At 47.1% G+C, this 16,277-nt stretch overlaps 1 protein-coding gene across 5 annotated transcripts in view; it reads right to left on the bottom strand.

Annotated features, from left to right (window-relative positions):
- galnt13 (polypeptide N-acetylgalactosaminyltransferase 13) overlaps nucleotides 1-16,277 on the bottom strand; it is a 30,486-nt gene continuing 14,209 nt past the window's right edge. For 3 of the 5 annotated variants that reach the window (XM_081713708.1, XM_081713707.1, XM_081713710.1), the window contains 9 exons: nucleotides 15,206-15,376; nucleotides 13,301-13,418; nucleotides 12,859-13,039; nucleotides 8,481-8,620; nucleotides 6,653-6,751; nucleotides 6,431-6,565; nucleotides 5,811-5,840; nucleotides 4,245-4,433; nucleotides 210-317 (listed from right to left, as the gene is read on the bottom strand). In XM_081713708.1, coding sequence (XP_081569834.1) covers nucleotides 4,248-4,433; nucleotides 5,811-5,840; nucleotides 6,431-6,565; nucleotides 6,653-6,751; nucleotides 8,481-8,620; nucleotides 12,859-13,039; nucleotides 13,301-13,418; nucleotides 15,206-15,376 — 1,060 coding nt within the window. In that variant the 3' untranslated portion in view covers nucleotides 210-317; nucleotides 4,245-4,247. Of the gene's footprint in view, nucleotides 318-4,244; nucleotides 4,434-5,810; nucleotides 5,841-6,430; nucleotides 6,566-6,652; nucleotides 6,752-8,480; nucleotides 8,621-12,858; nucleotides 13,040-13,300; nucleotides 13,419-15,205; nucleotides 15,377-16,277 lie in introns of all 5 variants that reach the window. The other 2 variants (XM_081713709.1, XM_035523714.2) reach the window with 2 other exon arrangements.

Raw genomic sequence — 16,277 nt, 5'->3', positions numbered from 1 at the left:
TTAGATGCTATCGAGTGTCTTTTGGGACACTCTTCATGGGTGGATGCAGATTCAGTTCTGGAGTTACTTACACACACACACACACACACACACACACACACACACACACACACACACACACGCCGGATGCAAGTGGTGGCAGTGTGAAGGCCCGCCCGCTTTGACAGGGGTGAAGGTCAGATGCTTAAGGTCATGTTTCTGAGGAGCCACTGCTGTGATGGGCCGCCGGTACAGTCCCTCAACGTGGGGACCATTTTGTCTTCTTCCGAGGGCATGTCCAAACACTGGTTACTGTTCACGTGCAGCAGGGTCAGGCGCTAAAGAGGACAACAAAACCAACAATGATGATGACAAAACAACAACAAGCTTAAAAAAGGCTAACTGTCACAAATATGATGTGTGTGGGGGTGTATGTGTATGTGTACACACACACACACACACACACACACACACATCACATCACATCACATCACATCACATAAAGACTTCCTCAAATTCATAACCATTGTGCACTGCACACAGATGAATACAGACCATATAATACATTTCCTTTGTACATATATGTTGCTTCATTTTTCATTGTTATGCGTCCTTATATTTTAGAATTTATTGTTTTCTCTTATTTTTGGATTTTATCCATTACGGAGCCAGGCTCTGGGATTTGCAAAGGTAAATTTTAGTGTTCTTACACAGTAACCATAAATCTGTTCTATTTTAAATTTCTGAAGGTGACATTTAAATTTGTGTGTGTGTGTGTGGGGGGGGTTGTGTTAATCCCTGCAACCTTTACCTTACTGCATTATTTTCTTCTTCAGAAAATTATCTGTACAATCAAACGTCCAGTGCCCTCAAATTCTTCATTACGTGAACGCTACAGACTGTGTAGTTCAAACAGCAAGAGGGAGGGAGAGTGAGCAAGATTATTAGGCATTCCTGACCGAGCTCCCAGGAACACCAGGAGTCACGCCCTGTCCTGTCCTGCACCTACCCTTCAGTTCCCTGCACACATCACTTCAGCGGGAAGCTCCAATAAGCACAGCCCAGTCTGGCCTGGGTCCTTCCTCCATGCCAACGGGCAGTCAGAACTCTGCCTTCCTCTCTACTCGCCTGCCTGAGAGTTGTTTTCTTAGCATGCAGCGAGTATTCCAACACAATTATCGCTACTAATTGCCTAATTCCAAGATTAAAGAGCATATTCTCCACAGTGCATTTGCCACGCAGTGCCACTCCGCTCATCAGCTACGGCAGAGCCGTGCCAAAGAAAGCTCAGACGTGCTGGGGAGGCACCTTCCCAAAGTTCCGGTGCTCCTGACGCCGGGCCTCCCCATCTCTGATATGTCCTCTTCCCTGCACGAGCAGGACACGGGGACGTGTTGGGCTCGTGCTTCCACTCCATTTGCACCGTTCAAGTGGCTGCAGGTTCTAATGAGTGTGACTGGCCTCTGAGTTTGGGTTCAGTGCCAACCACCCACAGCTCTGCGCGCTCTGTAATTAAACACTGTCCCAGCAACCAGCTGCTGACGGCTGACGGAACGTGGATTATGGCCATGTTGTTTTTTAAGGGAAATGAGTTGCTCTGGTGCAGTAGAGTCAGGAGCAGGTGCACGGCAGAAATCTCCACCGACTAAGCGAACAGGGAGAGGAAGATTAAGGCATACGGACAGGGAAGTGGGGTTGATTAAATGGTGTTGCAGCAGAGTAATGTTTACATGCGGAGTGTGTGTGCGTGTGTGTGTGTGTGTGTGTGTGTGTGTATGTGTGTGTATGAGTGAGTAAGTGAGTGAGAGAGAGAGAGTGAGAGAGCACGTGAATGGATGAGAGTATGTCACAAAGGGCTGAGTAAAGATTTAATGCAATTTGTTTGGTTCCCAACAGTGAAGCAATCAAAAGTCCACAAACTGTTTTTATCGGTTTTAATAAAAATGCCTCAATGATACTAAAACTTAACAAAAAACAGAACAGAATGAATTCCATTATTTTTTAATGAAATAACCTAAAGAAAGAGCTCTAATAATGATGCATTTCTTCCTACTGTGTTTCATGTGGGCAAAAAAGATGAATGAATGATACAATGAGCCAAGGCATCTGTTCGATCGAAAAGGACAAAGGCCTAAATAGTTATCTTTGTGCCCATGTGAAAATCAGCAGGGGGAAATTTATCCTTATTACACACACACACACACACACACACACACACACACACACACACAAAAATATGCTCCATATGTTGCACCAACAAATGATCCTGTAATGACTGAAGGTCAATGGGATGCACGTGTGCATGCATGTTTGCACGCATGTGCGTGTGCACACACCCATACCTCTGCTCACCCAATCAGATAATTAAAATGGGATGGTGTGTAAGCGTGAGCCCTGCGAGCAGACTGGCCGTTGCTTTTGTTGCTGTGTGTCAGTGGTGAAGGAGGCAGCACGTGCCCTGTGCTACCTTTTTAATGCCCCTCCACACCACCTGCCCAACTTATAGCCCCCAGGGCTGGAGATGAGCCTGCCCAACACACGCACGCACACTCGCGCACACACCCCAAGGCCAGCTGCAATCCACAGACCCACATGCCAACACATCTGCTGCAATGACCATCACCTTCTCAAGGCTGCGAGTCCCCTGATCTGCCTAAACAGGACAAGCAACTTTGTTCGTGTGGTAAGATGACGTTTAGACAGAGCCAAAGAGGCAGTCACACATCGAGAGTGCTGATGTGCAAGACCTGATCTTCTGACAGACAACATCTGACTAATGGTCTGCAAAGCAACAGAGTTTTTCCAGTTAAATAAACATTAATATGTGGAGAGCCCATTAAAATTAAGGGTTTGGGAAATACATTAAAAAAAATTAATTTAAAAAACAAAAAAAAAACAAAAAAAACCACTCAATTTAGGGCGAGCCCAAATGTGACATGGTTGTGAGTGTTCAGATGCAGGCTTGCTTATTCTCAGAGAGACCAGGGCTGTGAAAGAAACCACTCATAATGAGAGATCACTTCAAAAGAGCTCGCAGACAAAGATGTGCCAATTCCAGGGCCCAGCACATAAATAATCAGGCCGGAACAAAGCCGCCTCCACCGCACGCTCTCAGTGAGGGCTGACATGTGTTGGACCCACCAGTGGCCACCAAATTTTCATATCAAAATGAAATATTTATGTAAGGAAAATAAACATCAGGGGAGATTTAATTTGACATCAGGAGCAATTGGTAGCAGGGCAGTGGTAGCTTAGTGGTTAAAGGTACTTGATTTGTAATCAGAAAGTTGCTGGTTCAAGCCCCACCACTGCTGGGCCCCTGAGCAAGACCCCTAACACTCAATTACTCAAAGTGGTACTATTAATACAATTGTAAGTCTCTTTGGATAAGAGCATACAGCCTGTCTTTGAATGCTGGAAATGTCTTGGGACGCAACTTGAGAGTTCCAGGAACAGTCCAAAGCTGGGGTTTAGGCAAAATGCTTTTAAATGCTTAAAAAACACCACTTCCACACAACAATCCACAACTCACCAAACACATGCACACAGATTGGCCTATAGGATCTAAGCCAACACCACGCTGATCTATTTTACCACATCTAGCCAGGTAAAGAGGCAGAGTGCTGATGCAGCCCCCTTCTCTTACACATCTCAACATTCACTGAATAAACAGCCAGTTAAGAGGCTTATGGCAGACTGACAGCCGGCAGGACAGGCGGCTTACGCGCATTTAGACAAGGCAATATGCGCCTCTCCTTAAGAACAGCCGCAGGTCATCCGGAGCTTGACTGAGCCGATAGTAAACAAGAGTACCTCCACGGGCCCTTGATCAGGAAAAATAGGCATATTTCATTTTCTGTATTTATTATTTCTTTATATAATCAGCTATCCCCCCTCACACTCCCCACTTTACAAATGAGAGTGGCACACACGAAACAACTGCAGCAAAACGAACATGCATACATAAAGTAAACACACTGTTAAAAACAAGGACACAACTGTTAAATTAAATTCTACATTTTCACAGTGTGGGGGTGTGCTGCTACTAACGCTACACTGCATCAAAAAGAGCACCATGGAAAGACAAGAACTATCCGATAAAGTGATTTAATCAATCAATCAGTTACGATCAGAGCCTGCAAACAGCTCTGGCTGAAAAAGCTCTCCTGCCCCAGACCACAGGCTAAGAGGGGCAGATCAGGGGCAGGTCAGGGGCAGATCAGGGACAGGTCTCGACCTGGAAGTCCAATGCTCGCACCACTGACCTGCTACAGAAAGTAGTCGGATCGCCTGCGGTAAATCTTCCTAAAGACCTGGAGCCTGCTGAGGTTCCTGAGAGCCCAGCTCTGAGCTGGGCTGTCATCACAGCGCTCAACGGCAAGCCCGTACGTGGCGTCCTCCAGGCGGCCGATGGTCAGGCACGACTGCGTGATGACATGCAGGAATGTGCCCCTCTGACGACCACACCCGGCCCGAGCATGATGGACAGAAGGAGGCGTCACCACAGCGAGGGGACATGCCAGGTTCGACAACGGTTGAAAGGGACCTACGCTACAATCATGACACTACCGCTGCACTTCGTGACCTGGGAGTGGATGAACTGGGCTGGGGCCGTTTGAGGAGCATTGGGATCTTAGCAGGGGAAGGAGGAGTTGGAATGGAAGGCCGTGGAAGGTGGAGCTCGGAGGGTTTTTGGATCGACTGAGTCAGGCATGAATGGCCTGAATATATGATGGCACTACAGGGAGGGGGAGGAGCAAGTTGGGATGATTGATAGGGCAACAGGGCCTGGCCTGGCCTGGCTCAAGCACTACAGCAGTAATATCTCCACCACTCTCTCCTCATTAGATGTGATGTTGGCCGTGCCGGTGTTGGAAAAGTCAAGTGAGAGATGAGAATAGGCAGAGACCTATTTTAAGACTGCTATACACTCCCTTGGTCATTAAAGTGGCACAAAAACCGGTTTATTGACAGTGAGACGTTTCACAGGAAACCAATTAAATTTTGATGGTATTAAATCCTGGAGTCAGCAACAGTCCTCAGCTTTTAAAAATAGCTTAAAGATTGATAGCGCTGACAGTCTCTGACACTTCTACAAACACAACTCAGTAAATATTTTATGCTGCATAAATTACTAATCAAAAAGGCCTGATAATTTAGCTCTCCAGGCTGATATATAAATAAACTGGACCACGGGGATTTAGCAGGCTCACTCAAGAGGGCAAAATCATTTGAAGGTGGAAGGGACCCCATCCAGACAGGGAGACAGGGAGGTCTGTGTCTAAAATAAGTCTTCTTTTCTCAACCTTCCCTCTCGGGTCTCTGACGGTAAATGTCCCCTTTTGTAATCCAGGCCCAATACCTTTCCCCAACTAGGTCATCCACTGAATGGGGTTGTGCCATATGTGACATGTTACTGATATGGAGGTACACTGCCTGCACCCTTTCTGGGTGTTTCTACGTAACCTGAGGTTATGAACATTTAAAGAGGACATCAAACAAACAATCTTAATGGGACTTAAATATAACCAATGGCAGGTTATCAAGTAATCAATGTGAAAGGAGACTGGGACATGGCAGGAGACACACAGTCTAGCACACAGTACACACACACACACAGCACAGGTTGGAGTGTCATCACGTGCTATGAGCTATGACAAGATCATATCTCCACAGGGAGTTCATAAACATAACGCACACTAGCTTCTGGAGAACACCCATTCTGTCTAGTCACCAAACACCACAACAGCACCAACACAGAAAAAGGAATATATTTTAATAGCGGCACCAACTGCTAGTACAACATTCAGAGACACACAGACTAATCTTACCTCAGAATCATATTCCCACTTGCCAATGTACTAAACAAGTGAAATAAGGAAGTTTTTAAAAATGCAGTCTCTTTGCTTCAGTACTGACTTCACATCAACAAACCGCAACTATGTCCGACCCAAACAGAGTTTAATACATGGTTTGTAGCACCATCTGGTGGATTGAAACTGCCCAACAAAGGACAACTCTAAACTTAATATTCATAAGTCATATGCATTACCAGCACATACATCTTTTATGACTGATATTAATGCTTAGTAGAGCTACACTTGTACGGGTGTATTTTTTGTTAATCATTATGGCAGTACTGGTCTTTTCAACACTGATATTGCAGGAAGTTGCCATATGCAAATGGGTCCTCTAGCAAATTACAAATTTTGGTTGTATGCTGTGTGCAACTGTAGACCCCCCAGGTGAAACCTCGGAAGGGCATTGTTCATTAATCACAATCACATCCCCCAACACATCCACCCCCCCCAACCATTGCAAACCAATCCTTAACCATGTCACATCGGATTCGCCAGTGTGCCCCATAATATCGCGCTGTGATCTTTTTGCCCATATCGTCCCCCCCCCCCCCCGCCAGACACCTGGCTGTGGCGGGTTGGCGCACACGTACCTCAGCGTCGTACTCAAACATCTGGTTACCCTTCATGTGATGACACTTGAGCATGAGCACGGGTCCGTTCAGGCGTGACACGTCCAGGCACAGGTCGTCCGTGCGGATCTCCTTGTCTGCCGTATACGAGAACACCTATGTGGCGCACACAGCCGCGGTCAGCGCATGCGTAGCTCCTCACACACCTGGGTGGAGAGCTTGGGTGTCTGGGTTTGGCCTCACCTGGTTCCCACCCATGCCATGGCAGTTGAAGAAGCCCACCTTCTCATTCTCTTTCCTGCCCATGTTGTCCACGCACTGGTTGGTCTCCACATTTCGGATCTGTGGATAAGACGAAGCAAGGCACGTTGACACACTCAACCACGATGCCAGGGTGTTAACCCAGCAACCTGCGATGCCATGCGTGCTCACCGACCACCCCTCCAGCCAGTGGCGAGGTGCTTGTGTTTTTCTTGGCAAAGGAACTAGAAATAACAAAACTCTTGTTTCTACAAGGACTCCAGTACCTACAAGGTTGCGAGTGGATGCTGAATTGGTCCCAGCAGGCTGTTGGACCCTCGGGTCGCCATGCTTTGACTGGTGCCCCTGAACAAGGCTGGAATGAGCCACCCCTGTCCTCTGCATCCCAGACTAACACACCAGTGCAAACTTGCAAAAGCCATGGTTTAAAAAAACAAACAAAACAAAACAACAACAACAACCAACCGACCAACCAGAAAACCCCCAGCAACACCGAGAACCTCATCGCTGTTTTCCACGGAGTACATACATTCTCAATCACTTCAAATCACAGCAACCAGGAGAAGAGATCCTCCAAACGTACAGCTTCTTGGCAGGACACAACTGGAGAAATAATTTCCTGTTCTTGTAATCAATAACATGATCAGCGCGCTTGCGTGCTGCTGTGTGATTAGAACCACACTGAAACGACTCACTCATTCTCACTCATTAATTACACACAGTTGACCTGCGGGACTAGGGGTCGTTTCTGGTTAGCACAAACGGAAGATAACATCATGAACTGTTCTCAAGCTCTTCTTACCTTCCAACCTCAGTAACATCCCTCAAGTCAGCAATTAACAACTCAGCTCAGTGAAATGCTGAAACTCCAGGCAGAGTCTATATTAAATGGCCACCTTATTGCCTTGTATCAGTGGTGTGGTGTGTAATTAATTAAATGTAAAAGCCAGCGGTGTATGCAGGGGAGCTGAGGATAGCAGTGGGAGTGAAGATGACCACAACAGCAGCCATGAAACATGGAGCTTTACTGCAGTGTGGGGAAGAGAGAGACCTCACCATACTGTGTGTGTCTCTCTCTCTCACACACACACACACACACACACACACACACACACACCACACTTACACCTTAGCTCGCACAAACGCACACACATGCACACACACTCACTCTCACACACACACTTGATGAAATCATTACTTTGTCACGTCCAGGCCGGCCACTGGCTCCTGCTGGCAACTGTCTGCTGGTCCTTTGTACACCAGGGATGGGTGATTTTATTAGATTATACAGCTGAACCAGTATGGAACCAGCACCCTTATCCACCATAGTCTGACATGAGGCGTCCTATCACACGGAGGGACTCGCTATACAAAGGCATTACATGTTCAGGCAAAACAGACAGGTTTATTGAGCAAGACCCCTCTGTGAGACTATGAGACGCACACCTCACGTTGTCTGTCTCCTACACCATCTGTGAGATGCAGACCTCACATCATCTGTGTGACGTCCCTCTACTGGTGTTAGGGCTTCAAAACCCCATAAATCTCACGCCATCGTTTGAGGGAGCAAGTTAGCTGGATTTTTTTTTTTTTCTCAGTCCACAAAAACAGGCACATGATTGAGGTCCAGTGCTGGAGTGAGGACTCACAAAACCAGCCCCCAGAAGAAGTTTGCCTCGATAAGCCCCCAGAAGAAGTTTGCCTCGATAAGGAACACCTGAACATTCCTTACCCATTTAAGAACAGATCAATCATTCCTCTGTGAACAAAAATGCATCATAAACAAAAATAAGAAAGAGTTCTAGCCTACCTCTCCAAGTGAGTAGTATCTGCGCGGTATCTGCGAGTCAGGGTAGATGTTCTCCAGGTACCAGGAGAAAGGTTTACACTGCAGAGCTTCTCTCAGGGCCTTGCGAGCCGCAATGTCTCCGTAGTCCACTCGTACCACGCCTATGCGAAACACATTACCGTAACAGGACAGCACCGTGGCTCACGTAGGAGAAAAAGAAGAAAACCAACACACAACCTGGCATACGGCAGCCTTCATGTGCCCATTTACGCCTGTGTGTGTGTGTGTGTGTGAGAATTTTACCCAAGTTGCAACAGGAAAGGATCAGTGGCTACCTGATTACTCAGCAGGTGAAGAAGGGCAGTGTCTACAGGAGATTCCACCTTTTGGAGAAGTATTAGATCGGGGATTTGGGAATCACGATATCCACGCATGCTTCAGTAATTAATCTGGATACTGAAACGTAACACAGCCAGGCAGCAGTCAGACCACCCATGTCTCATCTCAGGGAGGGTGCACCCTCTGCGACTGAACAGGGCGAGTCACATGCAACAAAAGCTCGAGACAAGTGATCATCTGACGTCAGGTTAACACTGCTGAGTGTGTTTTTGCCTTTTACATCTAAATAATTCCGGTTATACAGATAGGTGGGATCTGATCCTAAATTGGTACGCTTGCTTTAAAATAGACAGATAATTCAGAACTTTGCTCTGAAAAAAGACCACAATGCATCACTCAGTATTCAACACTAGAGGGAGCTTCTGCATTAGACTTCCAATGCAGTCCCTGCACAGGGTGTCTCTGCTTATTAAGTTGAATTGAAATTAAATTGAATTTTTTAAGTAGCCAGTAAATCTAAATAGATGTTTAGAATTTCTTATTTGTCAGTACATAATATGAACACAAAGGAACTACAAGGTGGAATTAAATGCAACTGTAAGTAGGGTCATTAAGATACAATATGAATAGCAATGACTGAGGGAAATGGTTGAGACTAATGAGGCCAGTCTCTTTTCTCTTTCTTCTCCTATTAATGAATGATTATGCTAATCTATTTCCATAAGAGGTCACTTTTATGAACAGGGCAATCACTCCCTAATATTCATCACATGTTCAAAATGTATATTACAAATCATACACTATAGACAAAAGCAACTCTCAGAACAACTGGTTTCAGATGTTTCAGCCAAATCAGTTGCTAACAGGTATAGAAAAAATCAAGCACACAGCCATGTAAGAGCTCTGGGACGTTATACGTGGTGCTGCCAGTTTGGAAAAGTTCTGCCCTGTGAGATCTTCTCCAGTCAAAATGTAACTGCAGTTACTGTGAAATAGAAGCATCCAGGAACAGCAGCAGATCAGCCAACAGCAGCTAGACCACACCCACTCCGAGCAGGGTCAAAGCGTGCTGTAGCAGTAGACCACGCCCACTCCGAGCAGGGCCATGGCGTGCTGTAGCAGTAGACCACGCCCACTCCGAGCAAGGGCATGGCGTGCTGTAGCAGTAGACCACGCCCACTCCGAGCAAGGGCCAAAGCGTGCTGTAGCAGTAGACCACGCCCACTCCGAGCAGGGACATGGCGTGCTGTAGCAGTAGACCACGCCCACTCCGAGCAAGGGCATGGCGTGCTGTAGCAGTAGACCACGCCCACTCCGAGCAGGGACATGGCGTGCTGTAGCAGTAGACAACGCCCACTCCGAACGGGGCCACGATGTGCTGACGCTCTGCAATCTTCTGTTTCATCACTCGCTGCGGAGTTCCTGTCACCGTAAGCAGCACCAACTCGAGGTCTGTGCATCGGGGGCTTATTGAGATGGGTTTCCATGGCTCACGTCTGCACACACGCCTAAGATCATTACGCACAAAGCCAAGCGCAGACTGGAATGGTGTGTGCCACCGCTACACGTTGCAGCAGTTAAATGTGTTCTCTGGAGTGATGAATCACGATTCACTCTCTGGCAGTATGGTGGACAAATCTGGGTTTGACAGATGCCCAAAGAACATTACCAACTGGAAGCATAACGTCCACAGTTTGCTGGAGGAGAGAGCAGGATTGTCAAGGTTTGGTTGAGATCCCCTGGATTCCAGTGAAGGGCATGTTAACGCTACAGCTTACAAAGTGTGTGTCCGAGCGTGGCCTGGGGAGTGGAGATTTAGCACGGATGGACCAGCGGGTAAGGAAAATTGGTTGCACCTGTGGATCATTAACGGTAGCCTACTTACGTGCTATCTTTTCTCCGGATAGGCTCTGACACACGGAGCACACTGACACACAGAGTGTGTTGCCAAAAAGCAAACCAACTGTGCTGAAGCATGAATTCAGAAACAGTCTGTTTGAATCCTCCCCTGACTGGTTCTTCTTGTTTTCTCTTTAAAATAAAAAGGGACCCTGTCCCGTCCCTGAGTCCTGCGTCTTCGTCTCAGTCCTGACACTCTGGAAGTACCGCAGACGTTCTAGACAGTTATACGCTTCCAACTGTGTTGCACCAGCTTGGGGAAAGCCATTTGCTGTTCCACCATGACTATGACCTTGTGTACAAATCCGGGTCCATAAAGCCTTGGTTGATTGGCTAAGGAACTCCCCTGGCCTGCAGAATGCCCTGACCCCGACTCCACCGAACCTCTGGGATGACCTGAAATGCTGACAGCGAGCTAGGCCGATCCATCATACATCAGCACCTGATCTCACAAACACTCTAGACTGGATTAGCACGGATTGCCATCTGAGCAGAGGGACTGGCTGAGCTCACAGGTGGGATGGTCACGTATTTGCATACTTTGGTACATAGTGTATTTAAAATGTGATGTATTATATTTTAGCCATATGAAAGCCATTAGCCCTTTTTGTTGTTTTGAGACAAAACGAGGACCTCCCAACACCTCTGCAGTTCTCCCCTCTGTGCTCCTGTGGTGGGTCTGAGAGACCACCACGTCAGTGTGTTCTGCTGTCCCCTGCCCGCCACATCAAACTCATTTGCCACAGGTGTACCGAGTGCCCCTCTGCTGGGATGGCTTTCCAGGAATCCTCCTAATTCGTGGTCATGTCGTCCCCCCCCCACCGCAATGACCTCACAGCTGTTTGCCACTACTGCCCACCCCCCCCCCCCCACCCCTATCAGAAGCAGGAGCAGTAGCAATCAAGACTAAATTACATCATTCTCCCCCTACAACGAACCTGAAGTGCTCCAACCTTGCTGCGGGAGCTGGTTAAAGGAGAACTACGATACCCACACCTCCCCTGGGAGCAGGAAGCAAGCTGCTCATGAATACAAGAGTAGCAGAGCAGAACCCACTGATTCCACTGCATGTTGAATGACACTCAGTACAAAGCCAGGCATGAATAAAAGATGGCAGATTCAGCAACTGTGGCGAGATGTGGGCCCTGCTGATCCCTGCAGAGCAGGAATAAATCCAGACCGTGTGCAGGAGTGTGTGAACGCCCGGCCATCAGCAGAAATGAGCTAGCTTGATGGCCATGATATTTAAGTGAAAGTGTTTGCCATGATGTCCCGTGAAAGATGCTGAGTTACGGAGAAACTCCGGCAAGCGGCACTGTGGGAGTGCTCAGCTGACCGAATGAACCCAGAGGCAAACGCAAACACAATAGTGTACAAATCAATGTCTCCTTTATCTGCTCTATAGCGCACCAAGTGTGCACAGTGTTTACAGAAGGTTTACTGAAAAGGAGCAGCTGTGCATCAAATAAATCTTTGTTAGGCCTCATAATACACACTACAGCACCTAGATCTGGAATCTCAGCGAGATTTATTTCCTGGCTAAATAAATGTGATTAATGAGCCATTAATATCAGTGGAGAAATTGCGAGAAAAAGAGAAGAAAGAACTCAACAAAAATCATAATAAACATACATGATTCAGTCTATGCTGGCCAAAGCTATGGCACGTTAAAACCCTGTGAAAGCGTGGTGCTGTCTGTCTGAGTGGAGCTTCCAAGCGGGGTCGTGTGCAGAGCAGTCAGCTGGTCCCCGAGGTCAAGCGCTAACGTAATTACGGTCTTTTGCAAGAGCGTTGAAACGGACGCGAATCGGCCAGCCGTGCTAATAATAGACACATTTACAGCATGACTCTAATGTAGCCAAGCAGAGAGGAAGAGACACAGGACTACTCAGAGCAGATCTTATGAAGGAGAGCAGTGCATCTGGGTCACATGTGATTTCTCGGAGTAAACAAGCTAATATTTAAACAGTAGTCCTGTAAACGGCATGTGGCAAATGACCAAAGTGAAGCAAAACATTTTTTTTTAAGTTTTTAAGATTAAGTGCATTGCTATGATCACATTAAGGGAATGACTTGCCTGTGTTGTCAAAGAAAGTTCAAACCTTTTAAACCTCCATCAACCAAATCTGTGATCCTCACCAAGGAATGAGAAACGCGTTACCTGGGGATATGATGTAAAAGAAGTCTTTGAATTCGTCCATCCAGACTTCGGCCAATCGCCTATTGTTCTTGTTGATCACCTGACCCGTTCCACCGGGGAAGCTGTACGGCGTCGCCTTCCGGAACACGTGGCCCACGTGAGAACACGTGACGATCTCCAGGGAGCCGCCACACTGCCAGATCTACACACAAGACACTCACGCTGCATCACATGTTGCCGTCGCGGCAGGCTTTCGCAACCCAGCCGCTCACTTTTAGATTCAACCAGGCTGCTACGAACTACAGCTGACAAGCGATAAGGTGACAATGCTTCGTCAGCGCAACGGCACTATAATGGGGTTTGGCTCCTCCTGTCAATTACATGGCCGTGAACTGCCAGTCACGCTCACTATTAGCAGTAATTACATTGTAGGCTGCTGTCACGTGTCAAATGGTGAACTCACCCTGAAAGACATTTCCAAGTTCTCTCCTCCCCATATGTCCATGCCGGCGTCGTAGGTGCCAATCTCCTCAAAATAGGTTCGGTAGATAGAAAACAGGCCGCCGGCCATAGTAGGTGTCCTGAGGGAGGCGTGGGCACAAACAGACGCATGCCATTCACATGAAAAGAGCACACACACACACACACACACACACACACACACACACACAACCAGACAGGCAACATAAGGCAGATCTAAAGGACAACTCCAATTAAAACAATTTAAAACAAACAGGCAGCCACTATTCAAATGGTAATTAGCAGTCACGCATTCCAAAGCAAATTAGCGTATTTAGTAATCCAACAACCAGTGTGAATCCAATATCAGGGTCTGTTTGTTGCTCTTCTGAGTGACAGACAATGTTAATTTCTCTGCAGACAGCTGAACCACGTCTGCCTTTCCAGCTCTGGCCACTTAAACCTGGCGTAGCTAATATCTCTGAGGAGAGCATCCTAGGTGCCTGGAGGTTAGCGCACGCCGGCATGACTTCTGAGCTGGAAATGGTTTGCGGCGATTACAGACGGCCAAGCGAGAAGCGAGGGAGGGGCTGCACGCGGTCAGGTGGCACGCCAGGCACCCAAAAAAAACTAAACTAAAAACCCAGGACCAACCGGCAACCTCCCCGTTGCCCACAGGCAACAGACGACGGTCACAAATCAATGACTGCCATTTCAGGAGAATCTGAGATTGATTTACCTGAATATCCGAGCTTTGGTACAGCACCAGTTGTACCAGCTCAGCAGTGATATATGTGCCTCGATTCAGTTCAATATCACGGCAAATGGTGAGCACTCAAAACTTACTCACTGATGAAGCAGATGTATAGACTTCCACGCCGGAAATAAAATCATGAATGCATCCATCAAGTGCCATGCATGTCGAGAGATGATGCTTTACTTTATTACATATAACTAATAGAAGATAACTGGAGGAATAAGAAGAATACCAAACAGATGCACAGTGAGGATGTTTACAATAATTCTTTTGTATAAAATCATTCCAGATTTGCTATGCTGAGCTCTTTTTGTTCCAAAAAAACAAAAACAAAAAAACTTATCAGCTCTACCATGATAACTGAAAACATGAAATGTGATACGTGCTGGGGAGTCTGCATTAAGGTGAGAACAGACTACAGATGGGGTTCTCTTGTACTCTGAAGCAAATTTACAATCTTGGCAACCTGAGGTTTTTTTTTTTGTTTTTTTTTGGAACAGAACGTCCATCCCTTAAAACTTGTTCTGAATTGCCATACGTAGGCAGGTGTGGAAGTGTGTTCTTGTCTCCACAAACTCTCCACAGACTTCCCAGGCAGAAACCTGGGCCCGTGCATTGCGCCTGAGCACCACAACTAGCTGAACCAGTAAGAAAAGCACTAAGCAAAGCAAGCTGAAAAGCCTTTCACAGGAACCCAGAGCTGGACAGCTTCCAGAGAAACGTTCTCCACCACATTAGTGCCATACAACTGTATGCCAGCACCATTAAAAAATCCTTCCAAAAAGTAGAAGAAACCCAAAGACTGAGCAGGTCGCATCTGTTAGAGGTGCCTGTTCCTCGGCATGCACGAGCTGCATTACTCTGCGTGGAAGTGTAAGATCTCCGCAGGAATCCTCCAGAAGAAGATGAACTGGTGCGTCTTGAGAAAGAAAGACCTCCAGTGCACTCCATGCATGGTGAATCAGCAGTCTGAAGTCCCCAGCTCATTATGAAGAGTCATGAGGCACCTCCACCTCTATCTCCACACCACCACCCAGAAGGCTGTGATGCAGGTGGAGGTCAGTCTTAAACAGCCGCGCCTGTCCACAGAGTTAAATTTCCTCTATCAATCACGCACCAAAAGGCAAGTACCAGGAGGTCATCACGGCTCACCTGACGGGCAATGTCCGGTCACCCTTGCGCCGGTCCATCTCCCGCTGAGGGACTGGGTACCACCTGAAGTTCAGCTTCCAGTTGAAGCCGCCGTAGGTCATGTCCGAGCCAGCCATGTACTCGAAGGTCTCGTCGCTGATGACATCGATGATGGGGCAGACCACAGCTTTCCTACGACACCACAAGCCCACATCCATCAGCCATCTGGTCAGCTGCAGACTCGCACGCTTAACCTGAAGTTGCCGTAGTAACAGGGCTTTGAAGTCAATTGGTGTCAGAGAGGTGAGGCTTCTGGAGGGATATTAACTCAAGTTAAAACCCTTGTTTATTTGTGTAAAAACTGACTCAGCTGACAGCCTTAATCTGGGCAAAAATTGGCTCTCAGAAAGCAATGTGCAGCAGGACCACTGGTGCTTATTAATACCAATGTTTTTACAAGCTTGATTATGCTAAAATCATTCCAAAATCTTCCCCCAATACAATAAAATACTGTTAAAATTAAGAATTAAAAATGAATAAAATTACAAGAAAACAAAAGAAAGTTAGGCAGAGTAGTGAGCCCACATTAGAGCTTTAGTTTAAGAATAACTCATTAATAGGTTCATACTCACTCAGTCACTCACAGAAGATTACACTACTCTCACACATCAGTGTTCAGAAGCGAGCGCTTGGCTAGCACCTCTCTCTTCCTCTACTAAGGAAGACATTAAGATGGATGCAGGTCTAACCGCAGCCGCGCCACCGTGCTGCCAGCACGAGGTCTCTATGCTCCGTTTCAGCGCCTCAGCCACCCCCTCCGTTAGGAACGGCACATACCACCAGATGACCGGAGCATCTGCTACTTCACGCGCAGTTTTCTATTTAAAAATGAGAGTCTACAGAAAGTTCTGTCGAGATGAGAGACTACCAGAGTTCAGAACCAAGCACGCTGGGGGTGGGGGTGGGGTAATAGGATATTCAACCTAAATGCACTTCTAAACCTGAGCTCTTCACCTTACGCCTCAGTGTGATGCAAGTGGACCTAGAGTCAGAAGCCAGACAACTGGAATGTACTTAAAGACCAGACAGTGTA

This window comes from Electrophorus electricus, chromosome 4 (assembly GCF_041902795.1).
Source record: "Electrophorus electricus isolate QZ-2024a chromosome 4, ASM4190279v1, whole genome shotgun sequence".
Classification (NCBI taxonomy): domain Eukaryota; kingdom Metazoa; phylum Chordata; class Actinopteri; order Gymnotiformes; family Gymnotidae; genus Electrophorus; species Electrophorus electricus.
This window is presented reverse-complemented; position numbering and strand designations above follow the sequence as displayed.